A 19494-nucleotide genomic window follows, 5' to 3' on the forward strand; every position below is an offset into this window, starting at 1 on the left:
CTTTCCACTACTTTCAAATAATAATATTGAAAATTATTTTTATAGCGAGTATTATTATCGTGTATACAGTTTTCATTACAAAGGCTGTAAAAATAGGGCTGTCCCGTTAGGGGTGTCATTACAGTCCTGTCTTCCGCATGTTAGTTTAGCACTTTTTATGTACCTGTATTTAAGAAACTGTAAGTGGTGAAATTTTTCATATATGCTAAACTTACTATTTTGAAATTACGGAGTAAGGGGCAAAAAGGAAAGTTAAATGAGTAAAAATACCTTCTGCGTCTAAATTGTTTTGTTAAAGTTTTACATTAAATTTGTTTTTAATTTTAATGTAATCCATCAAAAACCTACTCTCCATTTCCTTCATATGTAGGACAACGTTGGTATAAATTTTGGATCAATATCTCAAATAGTTTCTGAGATACAGGAAAATATGTATTAAAATGTGCTAATGTTTAGAAATGGTGAATTAAAACTTACAAACTGTTATTTAATAGACTCCATGAGTATGATGGTCCAGCTTCTTCATCAAGAGCTTCCAACACATGAAACCTTCTTTTAGCTGCTTCCGATTTTCCTCTTGCTTTCTTTAGCAGTTCGTCTAGCTCTTATGATACATTTAGTGGAGGCAATAAACAAGAAGAAGAGTTTTATCGTATTAATCACGATTGACTTAATACATATTTAAACTTTCTTTACAATTTAAAAACTACTACAATTATACTTTTCTAGTGACGACTAACATAGATGATTTGAATTAGTATCAAAAGTATATCTCACGCAGGTATTACTTGCTTTGGTTTGAAAAATGAATAATCAAAAGAATAGATTGTTTACTGTTATCGCTATCACACATGTTTGGCTACTTCTAAGAACAATCGTTTGATGAACATTAGGCTTACCAAAATTTATGGAATATATAGAAACATACTTAACAGGGTAATAAAAATGGTAAATTACAGATACAATAAAATAAAATGAATGATTCAAAATAAAATCCAAAACTGTTTTGATAAACAATTAACATGCTGCCAGGGAAGCAAGCAAAAATAAGCGTTTCTACTTGAACAATTTATTGGAAACTAAAATTGGACAACTCATGGTGATTTGAGAATGAAGGTGATTGACGAGTTTAAAGAATATTCTGCAAACTTAGGACAGAACTTGATAAATGCTACTGACTCGAGTGATACACCTGTTATTGATGACGTAAACCATAATTTTAACTGTTAATTCAACTTACGGACAGTCACTGAAGACGAGTTATTGCAATAAGTTGGCCAACTGCGTCGTGGTTCAGCTCCTGTGTATGACTGTATATCAACATAATTCTTTAAGGAACACTTTTTGGTGTTTATTTTAGGTAAACAGTTGCTCATCATAACGAAAGTATCTGCTCTGGTAAGTTTCCTGGCGCTTTCAAAGTGCCTATCTTTGTCCATATCTATAATATATCGTTCCCTCTTTATTATGAAGAAGAATATTTATATTGCCTTAAATTAAAACAAAACCAGATGTGTACTTCTATTTATTGATATTGAGAAAGCATTTGATTACGTCTACCTGTGAAAATGGTTACAAGAATTGAAATTTATTGGATTTAGAATAACTTAAGGTGGTTTGAATCGTACTTGGCCAATCGTAAACAATACGTTACCTTCAATGGTGTCAACATAAGCAAGAATCTGTACTTTTTAGTGTAGTGCAAATATACACTATGGTTTTTACTGTTTTATTTATTTATTTATCTGAATAATTTACTAAATATTAATATAATATCAGGAAAGTTGTACCTTTTTGATGATGATAAAAGAATTTTCTTTGAAGATAAGGATTGGAATAAAATAAGGGAAAAGGCAACTAGAGATCTTTCCATCTCAAAAAGACAGTTTGATCAAAAAATGTTGACATTAAATATTTCTACAACTAAATTTATACCGTCTCATTGTGCGAGGGTGACTAAACACTCAGTAAGGGTTTAAATTTAAATTCATGAGAGGATTAAAATCACGCCTGAGACAAATCCAAACACGTGTTACCAATAACATTGTGTACACAGATGCTCTGTAAGCTATATTATAACATACAATCTACAAAATATATGCAATGCATATATACCATTTTCACAGGTCGACTTAATCAAATGCTTTCTCAATGTCAAGAAATAGAAGTACACATCTGGTTTTGTTTTAATTTAAGGCAATATAAATATTCTTCTTCATAATAAAGAGGGAACGATATATTATAGATACGGACAAAGATAGGCACTTTGAAAGCGCCAGGAAACTTACCGGAGCAGATACTTTGGTATTATATATATATATATATATATATATATATATATATATATATATATATATATATATATATATATATATATATATATATATATATATATATATATATACATACACATAACGTAACTATGGTACAAAGTGTTGATTCAATTTGAATATTGTCTAAACTCAACATTCAGATACGTCATAAATGCCCTGGATATATAAGTTTAGATAAATAGGTAAAACCTTTAATTGTCGAACCCTACAGTCAGTCTCTCTTAGAGTGCTTACTAACAAACACACGCACTACCACACAACATACATACACATACGCACACCTGCTTCACTCATACCTACACACAGGACATCCACGCGGTGGATCAACTACCCACGTTATTGCAATCTATACTGCGAATCTCTCTGTATTCACCCTTCCTATACTCAGCAACCAATCATTTACTATTACCCTGAAATTAAACAGTATGTACTCGTCAAATTTTCGAAGTGGCTCAGGTATATTTTTCTGTATAAGTTATACGCAAATAAGAAAGGATTGGTAGTGGAATAGGTTTTATGAAGTCTTGGAAAACGAATCCCCACGTTAACTGCACTTCTCGTGAGATATTTATGTGTCACTTGGTCGAGAAGTTCATCTGATTGTTTTCGAAGGTCATCAGGTTTCTGACATACAATTTTACAATTATCTACTATTATAAACGTTAAGATCGTTGTACTTTTAGTAGTAGCTTTTGGTGTTACAACCAAAGGCTGCAGTTTTGTATTATACCCTTGATTATAGATTCTTCAGGTGGTTGTACGCACCACCATACGCGATGATTCCGTTCCCTAAGACTGACTGCACATACTCACAAAATATTCTATTCTTCACTCAGAGATTCTTAAAATTTGGCTAAGTTAGTCGAATGAAAATATCCTTTTCCTTAATTTTGTTATTAAGATGCTCTGTACGCGCGGTCCATGTTAGCTTGCTATCAAAAATCCCCACAGATATTTATAAGAATTTTCTTTGTTAACGTGCATTTAATTTAGACTATAGGTCCTCTGACGGTTGACGCCTATAATTTGGAATTTTGTTCATTATACAACTGAACAAAATAATCCCAACTGTTCAATTACAACAGTAATTCTTTGTGTACATTTTCAATAAGACAAACTGTGTAGATTTGTAATAATTAGTTTTATATATTTTGATCTAGTTATTGAATTATGGAAGCCCCTTCAAAATGAGAACTGCTACATTTACGCACAGAATACAAAGGGACGATAACTTTACGGTCTGGACGACAAAGTAACGCTAGCTTCACGGTGGGTTAGAGACAGGACATGAGACAGCTACTCTTGGAAAAACCATCCTCCATGGAATAAATTCCCGTGATCTGAAGAGTTCTTTCTAACCTGTAATATTTTGTGGTAATCTACCTTGATAATTGTTATAATTTAGCCTTACAAAATAAGATTTGAGAATGCTTATAATTTATAACGTCGTATGAAAGTGTTGTGTCCTCTAGTAAGAAGTATTGCCATATAATGTTAGTAAAAGTATAACTTATAACGTTCGATTCAAAAATGTTATAATGACCGACCAATGCGTTGTTAACTATATTTACATTGGAAAACAAAGATATAGTGTGACGTCACTCAAATCAGTTGATTGAAGTAATGGAATAAACACTGTCAAGTGAAGTGTCGACTTGCTACTGGCACTGGACGGACAAGGAATCAAAGGTTTAGTAAGTACTGAATAGGAAGTGGATTGTCTTCCGTTTTCGTATCAGTGAAGTGAATCGTCAAAATGTTGCGTACAATCTGTTTAATACATTTTGAAAAGTGACAGATCAGTTCGTTAATGTAGTGTTCAACGAAATCGACAGTATCGTGTTTTTCTGTTAATAATTATTTCAAAATTAGTCGGAGTCAGAATAATTATTGTTTTAAAAGGACTAAAAAAGACATTCCCCTGTGATGTCTTTCCAAGGAAGAAGGTTTAGTTATCAATGGCAGTGTTTGAAAAAGAATTTAGGAAAAGAAAAATATATTTGGATGACACTATTCCTCTTCACTGCACTTTTTTAAATGTGCAGAACATACATGGACATATTGTAAGTTATATAATATATTGTATTTGTTTATGGCAGATTGGCTGCAAGTTTGTCTAGTTTAAATATTATATATTCTTCTTAGGTAATTCTATTCGTGAATTATATTTAATAGGTTATCTTATACCTAATTACTTATATGGATGAATTTAAATGAATATCGCTACTATTATTGATGATTACAATACAGGGTATTTGCATCTGAACTCATATATAAATTTAACAATGAAATGAATGTAAAACTACATTAATGAGTACATACGATGAAAGAGATTAACTTAAAGTATTTTCTAATACTAGTAAACTTTAACGTGGGAACTTTGTTGTCCTCCTCACATTGAGATGATATTCCACTTCTCTCGTAGTATTTAGCAACATAGCAGGTGTAACCACTATGACAATTCTTCTCTATACAAATTTTTTGGCTTCACGTATATTTTAAGCTCACACTTTTATGTGGCCCAAAAGAAAAGTTAAGTGAGGTTAAGTCTGGATTTGATAGCCAAAAGATTTAGTCAGTCCTACCTTTAACTTTCTTAAAAAGCGAGCATCAAGAGCTACATGTACACACACAGTTAACTTACTGTAATGAGATGGAGTGTAATTTTGTTCCAAAACAAGCTCGTTTTCCACTTCAGTATTTTCCACACGGGAAAAAACTTGTCTTTCAACATCTCATTGTATATATACAGTGCTGGCCAAATTATTAGACTAAAGCACATTTTTTCGTTTTTTCTTCTCAATTTTGTACTAAATAAATTTTTTATTTCTTGTTGGTATATGTTAAAGCATATACCCTCATTCGTGTGTTACTTTAGAATAGTATGAGCAGAAAATTTGGTAATTTTATGTTGGCGGGTGGCAACACGGCCTGTTTTGCTTATCATCTGTCTTTACAAATCTACCAGCTCCATAACCAAAATCAGGTTACAGTTAATTTTTCATGTGGTTAACATGTTTTAGGTTCAGTAGATCTTTCTATTAGTGTGTTCTGTTATTATTAAAGTAAGTTTAAGGTCATTTGTGAGCATATGAAACCACTTTTATACTTCCTTATTGGCTATTTATAAAATTATCAGGAAATTGGTAAAAAGGCGGACCTTTCACCAAGGAAATGTGCTGTGGCCAAGGTTCTTTTGGTAGAACAACATTACACACAAACTGAAATAGCACACAGACTAAATATTCCACAGAAGTCAGTTAGTAGGATCAAGAAAACACTTGATATCAGTGGTATTTATAAATCCAGCTGTATGGGAAAATGTGGCCGGAAGAAAGCGTTAAGTCCAAGGATGGCCAAAAAGTTGAAAAACATGACACTAGTCAATAGAAAAATGACCAGCAAGGTTCTTAGTGACCAGTTAAGAGATTATGGCACAAATGTTTCGCCCAGGACCATCAGAAGAACCTTGAATGGACAAGGTCTTCGCGCATGCAGGCCTACAAAAAAACCAAAAATAACACCAGCAATGGCTAAGAAGAGATTGGAATGGGCCAAAGGCATTCAGTTCACTGATGATTGGAACAAGGTACAGTACCCTCAGGATTCAGTAGAGAACTGAATCCCTTTGACCCATTCCAATCTCTTCTTAGCCATTGCTGGTGTTATTTTTGGTTTTTTTGTAGGCCTGCATGCGCGAAGACCTTGTCCATTCAAGGTTCTTCTGATGGTCCTGGGCGAAACATTTGTGCCATAATCTCTTAACTGGTCACTAAGAACCTTGCTGGTCATTTTTCTATTGACTAGTGTCATGTTTTTCAACTTTCTGGCCATCCTTAGACTTAACGCTTTCTTCCGGCCACATATTCCGATACGGCTGGATTTATAAATACTATTGATATCAAGTGTTTTCTTGATCCTACTAACTGACTTCTGTGAAATTTTTAGTCTTGTGCTATTTCAGTTTGTGTGTAATGTTGTTCTTCCAAAAGAAGCTTGGCCACAGCACATTTCCTTGATGAAAGGTCCTCTTTTTACCCATTTCCTGATAATTTTATAAATAGCCAATAAGGAAGTAAAAGAGTGGTTTCATACACTCACAAATGACCTTAAACTTACTTTAATAATAACATAACACACTAATAGAAAGATCTACTGAACCTAAAACATGTTAACCACATGAAAAATTAACTGTAACCTGATTGTGCTTATGGAGCTGGTAGATTTGTAAAGGCAGATGATAAACAAAACAGGCAGTGTTGCCACCCGCCAACATAAAATTACCGGTACTTTGGGATTATACCGACCACACCAGTATGAAGAACACAAAAATAGAAATTTATAGAAACAAACATGATAGAACGAAAAAACAACTCTTCAATTACAAAATTACAAACTTACAAGCATTTCCAGGTATTGTGATCGGTATTGTTGTCGCTGTTATCTTATCTTTCTCGAGAATCCTGATTACGGCAGGCCGCGCGGCATCACGTGATTTGCACGGTACATAATTACCTTTCCATTACAATTCAATTTATATTTCTGATTAGCCCCTCTAGAATTTGATATTTTACTGATAGGTACTATCTCGAGGGATGTTTTTCTTTCGTCGACATCAGCGCGGGGCAGCACCGAAGGTGCTGCCGAAGCCCGCGCTGATGGCCGGAGGCACTCGCATTTTGGGTGGCGGAATGTGATCAAGAATAAAAACAAGTTTTGAGTGTTTTTTAAATAAAGAGTTTAGTTTGGTAAATGTTTGTTTTTGTTGAATTTTTGTGTTTGGAGAAATGTAGAGGTAAAACACGGAAGTACAACAAAGCGATGCACCAGCTGAACGGGCGGCGAGACTCTGCAATCACGTTATCTACTAGACGCTCGACTTTGACCTCTGTCTGAGGATGGGGAGGGGTTTGCGATAAGACAATTCCTGTTTTATATTGACGAAATATTGTTCTACGCTAATCTAGTAATCAGTAGAAACGAAATGTGAAATAACGATTCATGTCTGGGTGTGGTCGGTATAATCCCAAAGTACCAAATTACCAAATTTTCTGCTAATACTATTCTAAAGTAACACACGAATGAGGGTATATACTATAAAATATACCAACATGAAATTAAAAAATTTTTTAGTAAAAATTGAGAAGAAAAAACACAAAAATGTGCTTTAGTCTAATAATTTGGCCAGCACTGTATATATATAGCCTATATATATATATATATATATATATATATATATATATATATATATATATATATATACATATTCACTTTGGTTGTATGATGCAGAATTGCTCTATTATAACAAATTAGACTTCTTAGTTTAAATTTCCTTTAATATTTCGGCTTTGCCGTTTTCAAAAAGGTATAACACAAAAATAACACAGCAACAAAATTTACACAAATAAATAAATAAACATTTGCATAAATAAACAGGAATTTTTGAACATGTGATTAACACCAAAGAGAAATATCATGAACAGAGAAAGAATTTAGAAAAATAATTTAGAAAAAATAATAATAACAAAAACAATTGATCATTTCATCTTTTATTCAGACCAAAGGGTACTTTTGATTTTAATATTAACTGATGTGCCTGTTCTAAATTTTCTAAGTAAATTTTGTTTCCATCTTCTGGTACTTTGCAAATACCTTTTAATGAATAACATTGTTCAAAATTTTGTTGGTGGCCTAATGCGTGTTGTGAAACCAATTTTTCATCCTGTTTTTTAGACGAACAACGATGATTATTCATTCTTATGTGCAATGGATTGGTTGTCAATCCAACATAATCCATTGCACAATTTTTACATGTTAATTGATAAATTACATTTTTACTTTTGCAATTAATTTCTCCTCTAATAGGGTAAGTTTTCTTTGTTTTACTGCTGGTAAAAGAATTGGACGATTTCATAATTTTGCAAGTATTACATCGTTTATCTTTGGTTGACACTTAAAACTTTTCTTCTTTTCTGAATTTTGAATGTCAGTAGGTGGCAATTTGGGCCGTACCAGAAGATTTTTCAGGTTAGTATTTCTATGAAACACTAGCCTGGGTGGTTTTGAAAATAAGTTTTTAGTAATTGGTGAAGATTCAAGAATTTTGTGTGCCGTTCTTAGAATATTGTTTGTTTTATATAAACCAGGAAAATATTTTGTTATAAATTTTACATCATCATTATTTTGGATTTTGTGAACATTAGAGTGTTTAATTTGATTATTTATAAATTTTGAAGGATATTTTCTTTTGACAAATGCATTTCCAAGTTTTTCTAAATAATTTTGAAAATCTGCACTATCAGTACATAATTTTTTGGCCCTAACTGATAAACCCTTTGGTACTGATTTTTTGACATGTACAGGATGGCAGCTGTTGAAATGTAGATAATCCATTGTGTTACTGTCTTTAATATGAATACAACAATAGGCTATATTCCCATTTATTGTTCTTTTTACTAAAATGAAAGACCAATTACTTGATCAGCTACTGAATAATTCACCGACATTAAAATTGAATCGATATTTCTATTTATCTAAACTAGTGAACAATAAAAAAAAAACACAATGTAGTGCTGCAGTACAATAAGTAGCCAGCACAGCTATTGAATCATCGATATTTTTTATTACCTAATCTACAGAAAAAAGTTAAACCGGGTAGGGTACGATAAGCGGACCCGATTTTTTATATCGAAGAATGTAATCATCGATACCTAATATTCGAATCTCAAATCCTAGACTATCAATCGGTATAAAGTATCTATAGTCCTCAATAACAATCATATGATTTAAGTTAAAATATGAATTTAATATTTACAGTGATCAAACAAATTATTATAACCAAAATTAGGAAAACTTAAGACGACCATATTTGCTCCTGTCACAGTTATAGTTGTTTCTTTCCCACAAATTTCACATAATGGGTTTTTCGGTACGAGTCCAACATGTTGAAGTCACGAAAAACATGGCTTATCATCTTTCAAAGCAATGTCGTGTAGTTTTCTAAAATTTACTACCATTTTTAATAATCAAATGTTACTTATATAACATTGAAATATTACATTACGTGTATTATTTGAAAGTGTTCACAGCTGTTGGTATAGATTATTTAAGTTAATTGTTCAAAATAATTAATCAGTATCGATTTATTATATCGATGGTTATGATTAAGTAATATCGTTTGCCAATTTCAATATAAAAAACCGGGTCCGCTTGTCGTACCCTACCCGTTAAACCAAGATGTCAAACTGAATCACATTAGGTAATTTATTTTAAAATTATAGTAACGTTAAGTTATGTTTATATATGTAAAAAATAATACTTTAACGATTAATTAAATACTACCCAATGTGTATTTATTAACTTTAAAGGAGCAATTAAAGCAGTGTAAAACTTACTACTCTCTATTTTGAAGGATACACCTGTCTGACAGCTTGTGACACAATTAAATGCATGTTCATTGCCATTTTACTTATGGCCGTTACTCAAACACCACAAACATGATGTTAGTCTGTTTGAATGAATTGTAATAGTTACTGTTATTTAATACATTTAAAACAGTTTGCTGTAATGTAAATAACTATAATGTTACATATTGGATTCATTTCATTATCATGATAGCTGCTTATTATACTGTAGCCATTTTATATTCTATTAAACCCCTCCAAACATAAACTCATAAAGAGTCACATTGATGCTGAATAACATCATAAATTCATTGGTAACTTTGACTGACTAATTCTGTAGTTATGACTGTTAACATTTACAATCACCTAAAATTAGGAAAAAGAACATTTTTCAAAAAATCGTTACTTTTAGCAATTATGTGTAGAACATGAATAGTTAACTGGACCTTTTGTCAGTTGAGGTATTAAGACTTCAAGCAACAGTTGCAATTTGAAAGTGCTAAAATAAAGGGGCAGAGTACAATAAGCGGATCTGGTTTTTATATTGCTTATTACAATCATCGATACTTTATATATCGAATAACAGAACTACCTATCAATAGATAACAACGTATCTAAAATATTAAATTAAAGTCACATGTTTCAAATTAAAAGAAATAGTTTAAACAATTATGTAGCCTAATATCATAAATAATAAAGGTACCATAACCATTAATCAAACGATAAAATTAAGGGTGTTAGGAAAAATGACATTTCAATCATAAAGAAAATATAACAAAACAACCATCTTGACACTGAGAAAGAGACAGTAAATTATCTTTTAGTGTTATTTTATATAGACAATAGACAATATTCTTTATTAACATATTCTTCAAGAACAGTTTTGCGTCAAATATAACATGTGGAATAAATTCATAAAAATGTACATTGTCAAGTGATTAAACATGATTTGAATCAAGAACAAAAAACTCATCAAGAGAATAAAATGGATGTTTTTTAGCCAGTTGCCAAGCCGTTGTCTCAGGTGCTGGTCATCTGTCCCCTTCACTGCTGCTGGAAGATGGTTCCAAAGCTTGGATCCCATGTAGCTTGGCTTCTCTTCATATTTAGTCAGGCGGTGTACAGGGAGGCAGTAGTTTGTTGCGTGTCGGGTGTTGTATGTGTGCAGTTGTGATCCAGTCTTGAGTGGGTTTAGAGTCTTTGTTCTAGCATATGTTATGGTTTCAAGTATGTACAAATTCACTATAGTTAGGATTTTGAGCTCCTTGAACTTTTCCCTACAGGATTCTCTGGGTGATAGATCACAAAGTGTCCTTATAGCTCTCTTTTGTTGAATAAGTACACGTTGCACATTTGTCTTGGATGAGTTTCCCCAGACCAATAGCCCATATCGAAGATGCGTCTCAAAAAGAGAGTAGTAGGCTATTTTGGCAGTGTTGAGATCACTAATGGTCTTAATTCTTCTTATGACGTAGATTCCTGTGCTTAATTTCCTACAGAGGTTATCCACATGAGGTGTCCAATTTAGATGTTCGTCGAGTGTGATGCCAAGGTAGGTGGTGCTGTCAGTAGTTTCCAGGTCTGGCAATCTTGTCACTGTTTGTTTTTTGTTTCCAAAAATTAATTGTTTTGTCTTTGATTGGTTTACAACTAAGCTGTTCTGTTTACAATAGTTAATTGCTGTGTTTAAAGCTGTGGTGGCAGTGGTTGCTATAATATTTGGATTTTTATTACCTAGCAGTAACACCGTGTCATCAGCATACAAAAGTGGTGTATAATGGCTTTGTACACATGAAGAGAAGTCATTCGTGAATAAGATGAACAAGACTGGTCCCAGTACAGAACCTTGTAGCACATCTCTTGTTGTAGTCTGGGTTTTTGATTTCACAGACTGAATTGTTCCTTTATCTATGTGTTTAATCTCTACTATTTGTTTTCTGTTGAGAAGGTAGCTCTCAAACCAGTCAGCTGCTTTCCCCTCAATACCCAGGTTCTTAAGCTTTCCCAGAAGTTGATTATGGTCCAGACAGTCGAAGGCTTTAGAGTAGTCAAGGAGTATTGCCATAGGAATGTTGTCAGATTCTAAGTGGTCAATAATAGTTTCGACTAAGTCAACTATGGCTGTAGATGTTGACTTTCCTGCCATAAAGCCATGATGTTTGTTGTTTAACAGGTTATGTTGATACAAATGTTGTAATAATCTGGCTAGGACAAGTTTCTCTATCACCTTAGAAAATGTGCTGATAAGGGAGATGGGCCTGTAGTTATTTGCATCAGTTACATCACCTTTCTTAAATTTTGGGTAGACTTTTGCTACTTTTAGTAGTTCTGGAAATTTTCCTTGGGCAAAAGACTTATTAGCAATGTCAGTTAGTGGTAGCTGGATTTGTTCTTTGCAAGCTTTTACGATTTTTGCTGATATTCCGTCCACCCCTGCAGACGGTTTTGCTTTGAATGTGTTAATTACACTGATTACTTCCTGTTCTGTAGTTGGGTGCAAGAAAAGGCTTGGTATGTTGTGATGTTGGTTTTGGGGAACTGGGAGAGTAGTGTTGATCTGCCCATTTTGTTTTAGAGTGTTATCTGCAATCATGACAAAGTGATCGTTTAGATGGTTCGCAACGGCAGCTGGTTCATTTACTTCCTGTCCTTCTATATGCAAAGTTGTTGGTAGCATTTTTCTTTCTCCCATCTTCCTTTCATTGTTAATGATTTTCCAAAGTGTTTTTGGTTTGTCATTTGATAGGGCAATACCCTTTGCTACTTCTAGTCGTTTAACAGTTCTTAGTTTCAGATCATATGCTTTCTTTTTTGCCATTGCATCGTTCTTGTCCTCTTCTCGTCCTGTCAGGTTGTATTTGTCAAATGCCTTAAGGAAAATGTTCTTCAGTTGAACTGTCTCTCTGTCTGCAGAAACTTTTTGCTTTGTTCTTTTCCTTTTTGACTTGGTGACAGGGCAGGTTATGTCCAAAGCATTTGTCAGAATCTTGCAAAAATTTTCATATGATTCATCTACAGAGACTGACTCGAGAACTATTTTCCAGTCTTGTAGTTTTCTATAGTTTTCTAAAGTTTACTAGCCTATCTTTTTTTATTTAAACGAAGCTATTTGTAGAACAAGTTGTGAATAAATTGTAGAATAAAATGAAACAGTTAGTGCAGATAATTTAGTTATTGTTCAAATTAATTACTATTGGTTGATTATATCGATGGGTATAATATCGTTTGATAATTTCGATATAAAAAACCGGGTCTCGTATCATTCTAGACTGTGTATAGCCAATGACTTCTTTGGGCTCAGAACACATTAAGAAGAATGTTTATACTGGTACACATGAATGAGTAGTGTAAGATAATTGTTGAATTAACAAATTCAGAAACATTTTGTCACTCAAAATCTGGCACATTTTATATGAGCTTCATCATTTGCTTGTACATTTTGAGTGAACAAAATTTACTTTAAACTGACTTGCGTGAGGTAATAATTGAAGCTTTTCTGATTTACACAATGCATTTTGAAAGTTGTTTTCATACTGTTTAAATTGTGGTAGGCTAGTAATTTATAGTTTTTTTCACCTTCTAATGTTTTAGTTGCCATGTCTCTATAGACTGTAGTCGAGAAACAATACTACAACTAATTATTGAGAAAATTAGGGCTTGAAATGGGATGTTGAGTACAAGGTTAGTAAAAAAGGAAAGACATGCAGGCTACAGTTCATAGACAAGAATTAAATTTCTCTGCTAAAGAGATTAAGACCAAATGACATACTGTAAAAGGCTCTTTTTTCTCTCTGCAGCTCTTTTTTCAAAAAATCACGCTGCCAACACCACCGTTTTCTTTTTTTTATTCTATCAACAGCAGTTTACTAATGGACAAGTATAAAAACTCCACTTCATCACTAACTATAATTAATAATGATATAAAATGTACGAAAACAATCAATTACTGACACAAAACTAACTCATTTTGTACAATCAACATGTGTGCAAGTGTAAACGCTCAGATGTCAGCTAATATGTATTGGGATTTTATTATTCAATCTTTAAACTTGCACCCAGACAATAATATCACACAAGTTCTCATACATGTGTACCAATGTAAACGTAATAAACACTGATCTATTCAATAGTGGCTTCAGAAGTTCTCAGTTTACCTGGCGAATTTGCTTTTATAAACTTTACTCAAATTTTCTGGAAAGTTTAAGCTAATCACGCAATACAGCAATATTGACTTAATTTTTTCCGCTCTCAGCCTTTTAACTTCACCTGGGTAGTACACACTGTCAAAATTTACATCTACCCAATCTGAGGGTTCGAACTCACTAAGCTTTATGTTAAAGCATTTGATCCTTGTTCATTATTTCGATACTGTCCTTATTTTCATCACTATATTCTCAGTCAATGCTGAAAACATCTGCAGCTGATATTTTAATTTTACAATTATTTTGTTTCATCACTTATTCCTACAGTATATTTCTTCAGATAGTGACTTCCACAGCTATTAAAACTTATCTTTTCATCTATTTCTTGCTTAGTTACATAAACAATCATTGTACTATCTAGACTTTCTGTTACCTTATTATTACTCGAACATGTGATTAACTAAACATTTTGTAAAGGTTTCTGCTAAATTACGTTACTATATAATACGATTTGTGAATTCAGTGACTACAGAAATTATTTTTTTTTTAATATGTCTAATAAATTTGAACTTGTGCTTGAACTCAATATTTATTATTCAAAGGCATAAGGCAGAGGATATGATTTGTAGTTTTAAAATATATAGGTATTTATTTTCTAGTATCTCTGCAAATTCCTTTGAAATAGCATGGTATTCATTCTTAAGCTTGTTTTTTCCCAAAATGTCAAACAAAGTTAAAAGTAGAGTCAGATGAAAGTATTTGGTTCATTGGTTTGTTGTACTGAACCAACCTTGTGTACCAGCAAAATCATGGTCTCATACCGAAAGTTAATACACCACAGACCTCTGACCCACAATGCTGTATTGGAGTCTGCCCCACAGTAGGGCTGTGTTGTCGCGTATAGCTCACGACAAAACTTGCTAGACAACCGCAGCTTCCTGCGAATACAGCTTTAGGCAATAAACCATTACCGTTACACTCGGTGTAAGGTGTAACAACACTATTACTGTTGTTTATTTGGTTTGAAAATGGACTAGAGAATCACAAATTATGGACAAGGAAAACTGGAATTTTAAAAGAGGTTTTGAGTGGCTCCCTGCCCAAGAAAAAAAGTTCTTCAGGAATATTTTAAGAGAATATCCAGAACTCTAATTGGGCAACATTCCCTCAAATTGTTTGTCTGTTTTGCAAGCATAACCTTATGTTATAATATTTTACATCTCCAAAAGACGGCAGTTCTCAAAAGCCGTATATGGACAAATTCTGTAATGTTGTAATCCTTTCAAATAATCTATCATTAATAATGAGATTCTACAAAGAAAATGTGTCTGTAAAAATTGAGTGGATACAGCAGTTTATATTTAAGTTATAGAGGTCTAGATTGATTTTGTTTATTACAGTGTACATATATAATTTTATGTGTAACCGATAAAAATTAAATAAACAACCAAGATATTAATAATATAGTCTACTTACATTGAGCATACAAATATTTGCAAATTAATTACACTTTTTCCTCTCTTATTTGTACTGTAAAAGTCTATAATAGTTATTAAACTTGTTCATTAATTTAAATAGTATTATACAGCACTTGGGTTGAGGGGATCAAAAAATTGTTTAGCATGGGTACGGTGAAATAGCTAATCATGTGTAAAAATATAGGTGAACCTTCAATGACCCAAATGGTGTTTTAACGTACATTTTTCAGTCTTCTCTCATAGTATAGAAGTAGAGAAATGTCATCTCTTACTTCATTTTTGTATACCACTTCTACATCTAACTCAAGAGCCATGTAAAGTTAACTATCAATTGGAGAACTTTGGATGGTGATTAGATGTATTTTAAATACTTATAAAACTTAGGGTCTTAAAGTGACTGTCAAATGTGCTGGAATTTAAAGTGCTATATATTTTATTTTAGAAACTGGAAAAAAGTAATGTTTCAGTTAAGAATTGTATAAATAAAATATTTTGATGTGAACCTTTGAAACAATTTATTTGTAATAAGTAAAGCTTTAAAGCTATTACTTATAAGTTGTTTTATAAATAAATTATATTAATGATCAATTACGTTAAACATTATGTGTAAAATTACGGGTATACAAGTAGATGATTTAAATTTGTTTAGCCTACCTATGTTAATAAATTCCATTTCTAGGTCTTACAAGTGTTTTTTTTTTTTGTTTAATTAAAAATATGTGCTAACCAGATTTGTCTTACAACTAATCTATTATTCACTTTTTATTAATGTATCATTATTTTGGAAAATGGCTAGTAACTGTAGATGTGTACACTGCATTGTGAGAAATAAATCTATTCAATTTAATGTTAAAAGAGATTCAATCATAAAACGCTAATTTATTAACAAACTAACTGTAGTACTCCTGGAAAAAAGAAAATCATTGCTTGCAGAATCAACCAGTTAATGTTTTAAAAGGTTGTACGTTATGTAACTATTGTAATTTTATTGGTTATTTCATTCATGAAACAGTTATGCAACCTAGTCAATAGGTATAATGTTCTGTTATTTAAAATGGAGAAAACACTCTTAGATGGTAATTTAAACCAAATAGTAACGCAATCTGAAGAAATCAAGAAACTTTTGATTAAAAAACCTTCACATTTTGATAGTATATATTTACTTTATTCTTTATTATTATTTGAAAAATAAATTTATTTTAATTTAACGTTGGAATAAAGACAAATTTGAACCTGTACACATATAGGCCACAAGTGTGAAATAATAAATTGTTTGTATTGTGTCCATATTTTATTACACCTAAGTTCTTTGACAAAACCCCTCTGAGAAAAGAAATTCCATTTGTCTGGACTTACAATTGTTCAGTTTGACCTATGAAACAATCAGTATTAACTGAACTATCAGTGCTTGTTTAGAGCACAGTAGATAAGTATGTTTTCTGCTTAGATATGTGTGATTATGACAGCAGGCAGTCAAGGATAAGAGTTGTAACTATAGTTGTTTAAATGATTACATGCTATTAAAAGTATATATAAGCAGTTATATATACTTGTAATAGCATGTAATCATTTAAACATATATGTAACTATACACTATTATTGACTAATTTTAAAATTATGTAGGTATTACAAGTTTGTGTGGAAATGGGCAATCTTGTACTTAATATTTACTTACATAAGATAGGCTACTGGCAATATTTTAAGTAGATTATATAACATATTCCTGTCTATTACAAAATAACTTTCATGTAACTGTTTCCAGCAAAGTTTAATATATTCTCACCAATCATAACATGTTAACAGTGACAATATTATATGGAATATTGGGGCTTGTGAGAAATTGTATATTAGTTAATAATCTAAAACAGTGTTAAATATTATTTAGTACCCTTTTCCCTAATCTAGTCTTAATCAATTTGACTGAAGTTCAGTGTATTTTGGTCTAAGTAATTAGAATGAAAGAATAGAATAATGTCTCTGAAGGTTTTTTTAAGTCTAGATTTTAACACATTCAATCCCAGCCCCATTAAAGGGTATTGCACCCGGAATGTCAAACTTAGTTTTTAGCCTATTGTATTCATTTAGCATTATAATTACGGAATATAATTACTTTTATTGAGAAAGACTTTTTCATATGTATAATGTACTCTTGTGTGACTCATGGGGTCGTTGGAACTAACGCTGTGGACACATAACACACTGACCAAATATTTGGATTGAAACTATTGATATAATAAATTCAGGTGTATATAGTAATTGCTAAATACCATCATTTTTGTAGATGATATGCTACTTGTACATGAAAAGTCAAAGTCAAATACTTTATTGCCATTGATCATTACAATGAAATAGGCACAGTCACATTTATACATTAAAAACAGGCTATTAAATAAGATACATAAATAAGACATTTCATGAATGAACAATTAGACAGATAAATAGGCTACTTATGCTTAAAAGATAAGGCAAACATCAGTTTGTAAAAACTCCTCTACAGAATAAAATGGATTATTCTGTAACCAGGTGGTCAATTTGTGCTTAAAATTAGATAATGGAGTGTCATGAGCCAAAACGTGTAATTTGTTAAAAAATTTGACACAATTTACCTGATGTGAGGAGCCTGTTTTTGATAGGCGATGCTGCGGCAAGTCAAGCTTATGGCTGAATCTAGTCAAATGGCAATGAAAATGCTGCCTAGTGAAAAATAAATGTAAGTTAGTTTTAGTGTAGATAAGGATATGGTAGATGTACAAATTGATCACTGTAAGAATTTTAGCTTGGATGAACAAAGGTCGGCAGTGTTCAAGATACCTGGCTCCACACAGTGTTCTGACGACTTTCTTCTGTATGATGAGAATATCCGATACACCAGAAGAATGACCCCAAAGAATTAGACCATAAGATAAGTGTGATTGAAACAGTGCAAAATAGGAAGACCTCAGATGTTCTATTGATATTAAAGCTCTTAATTTCCATAGTAAATAGCTGACTCTCGAGATTTTTATACACACATTATTTACATGCTGAGCCCAGGTCAATTTCGAATCAATAACAAAGCCTAACAACTTTACAGGATGAGGCTTTTCTTTAGATGTTAAACTCAGCAACAGATTTTGAGTTTTTTCTGGATTGCAATGTAATTTGTTGGAGGTGAACCAATTTAATGCTCCGGTTTGAGCATTTTCAATCTCTGTTTGAAGAACGTCCAGATATCGGTTACTCGAGAAAAGAGACGTGTCATCCACATAGATAACTGAGTTTACATTTAAGTTCACTGACAGGTCATTAATTATTACAGTAAAAAAGAAAGGTCCCAATACAGACCCCTGTGGGACTCCAATTGTTACCTCTTTCATTGAAGAATTACACCCCTTAATAGATACAAACTGCTTTCTATCCGATAGATAAGAGGTAATAATCTGACAAGCACTCTCAGAAATACCATAATATTTGAGTTTTTGAATGATTGAATCAAAGGGGACACAATCAAAAGCTTTGCTTAAATCTAAGAGAGATAGAGCCGTTGATTCCCTCCTCTCGAAGGCCACAAGGGTATGACTAACAACCTCCAACACCGCTGAAGTTGTGGACCTGCCTGGCCGAAAACCAAATTGTGATTCAGACAGGAGATTGAAATATTCAAAATACAAAAAAAGCTGTTGGTGCATGATGGTTTCCAAAATTTTAGAGAAAATGGGGACAATAGAAACTGGACGATAACTTTGCGGCTTGTCCTTGTCACCTTTTTTGTAAATCGGAATAACTTTTGACACTTTTAAAGAGTCAGGGAAAAAAACCCGCCTCCAGACATTTATTGAAGACAATAGCCAATGGCCTTTTGATTTCATGGATGGTTTTCTTGATTATATTGTTAGATAACCAGTAATAGTCCATACTTTTGGAATTTGAGAGTTTAGAAACCATTTTAACTAAATCATCTGGTTTAATTTCTTTCCACTGAAATGAGTTAGGAGGAACAGGAATATTACCCAATAAATCCATGAAAGGAGAATTATTCTGTGGCAGATTGTTTGAGAGCTCAGTGACTGAATCAAGGAAAAACTGGTTAGTAAGTTCAGGATCTAAGTAAATATCTTTGGAAGCAGCAGGAGATTTTTCCAAATTGATTATTTCCCAA

General features: G+C 32.4%; 1 protein-coding gene and 1 long non-coding RNA gene across 2 annotated transcripts in view; one reads left to right on the plus strand and one right to left on the minus strand.

The window, feature by feature from the left end:
• Positions 1–917, minus strand: part of LOC124355113 — a 123210-nt gene extending 122293 nt beyond the window's left edge. Inside the window, exon 1 of the long non-coding RNA XR_006921742.1 lies at positions 478–917. This is a non-coding gene — a long non-coding RNA (uncharacterized LOC124355113). The remainder of the gene's footprint in view (positions 1–477) is intronic.
• A 3022-nt stretch (positions 918–3939) lies between these two features.
• LOC124355114 (PX domain-containing protein kinase-like protein) overlaps positions 3940–19494 on the plus strand; it is a 58948-nt gene continuing 43393 nt past the window's right edge. The window contains exon 1 of the mRNA XM_046806070.1: positions 3940–4396. Coding sequence (XP_046662026.1) covers positions 4292–4396 — 105 coding nt within the window. The 5' untranslated portion in view covers positions 3940–4291. The remainder of the gene's footprint in view (positions 4397–19494) is intronic.

The sequence above is a fragment of the Homalodisca vitripennis genome, chromosome 2 (genome assembly GCF_021130785.1).
Source record: "Homalodisca vitripennis isolate AUS2020 chromosome 2, UT_GWSS_2.1, whole genome shotgun sequence".
In the NCBI taxonomy this organism is placed as follows: domain Eukaryota; kingdom Metazoa; phylum Arthropoda; class Insecta; order Hemiptera; family Cicadellidae; genus Homalodisca; species Homalodisca vitripennis.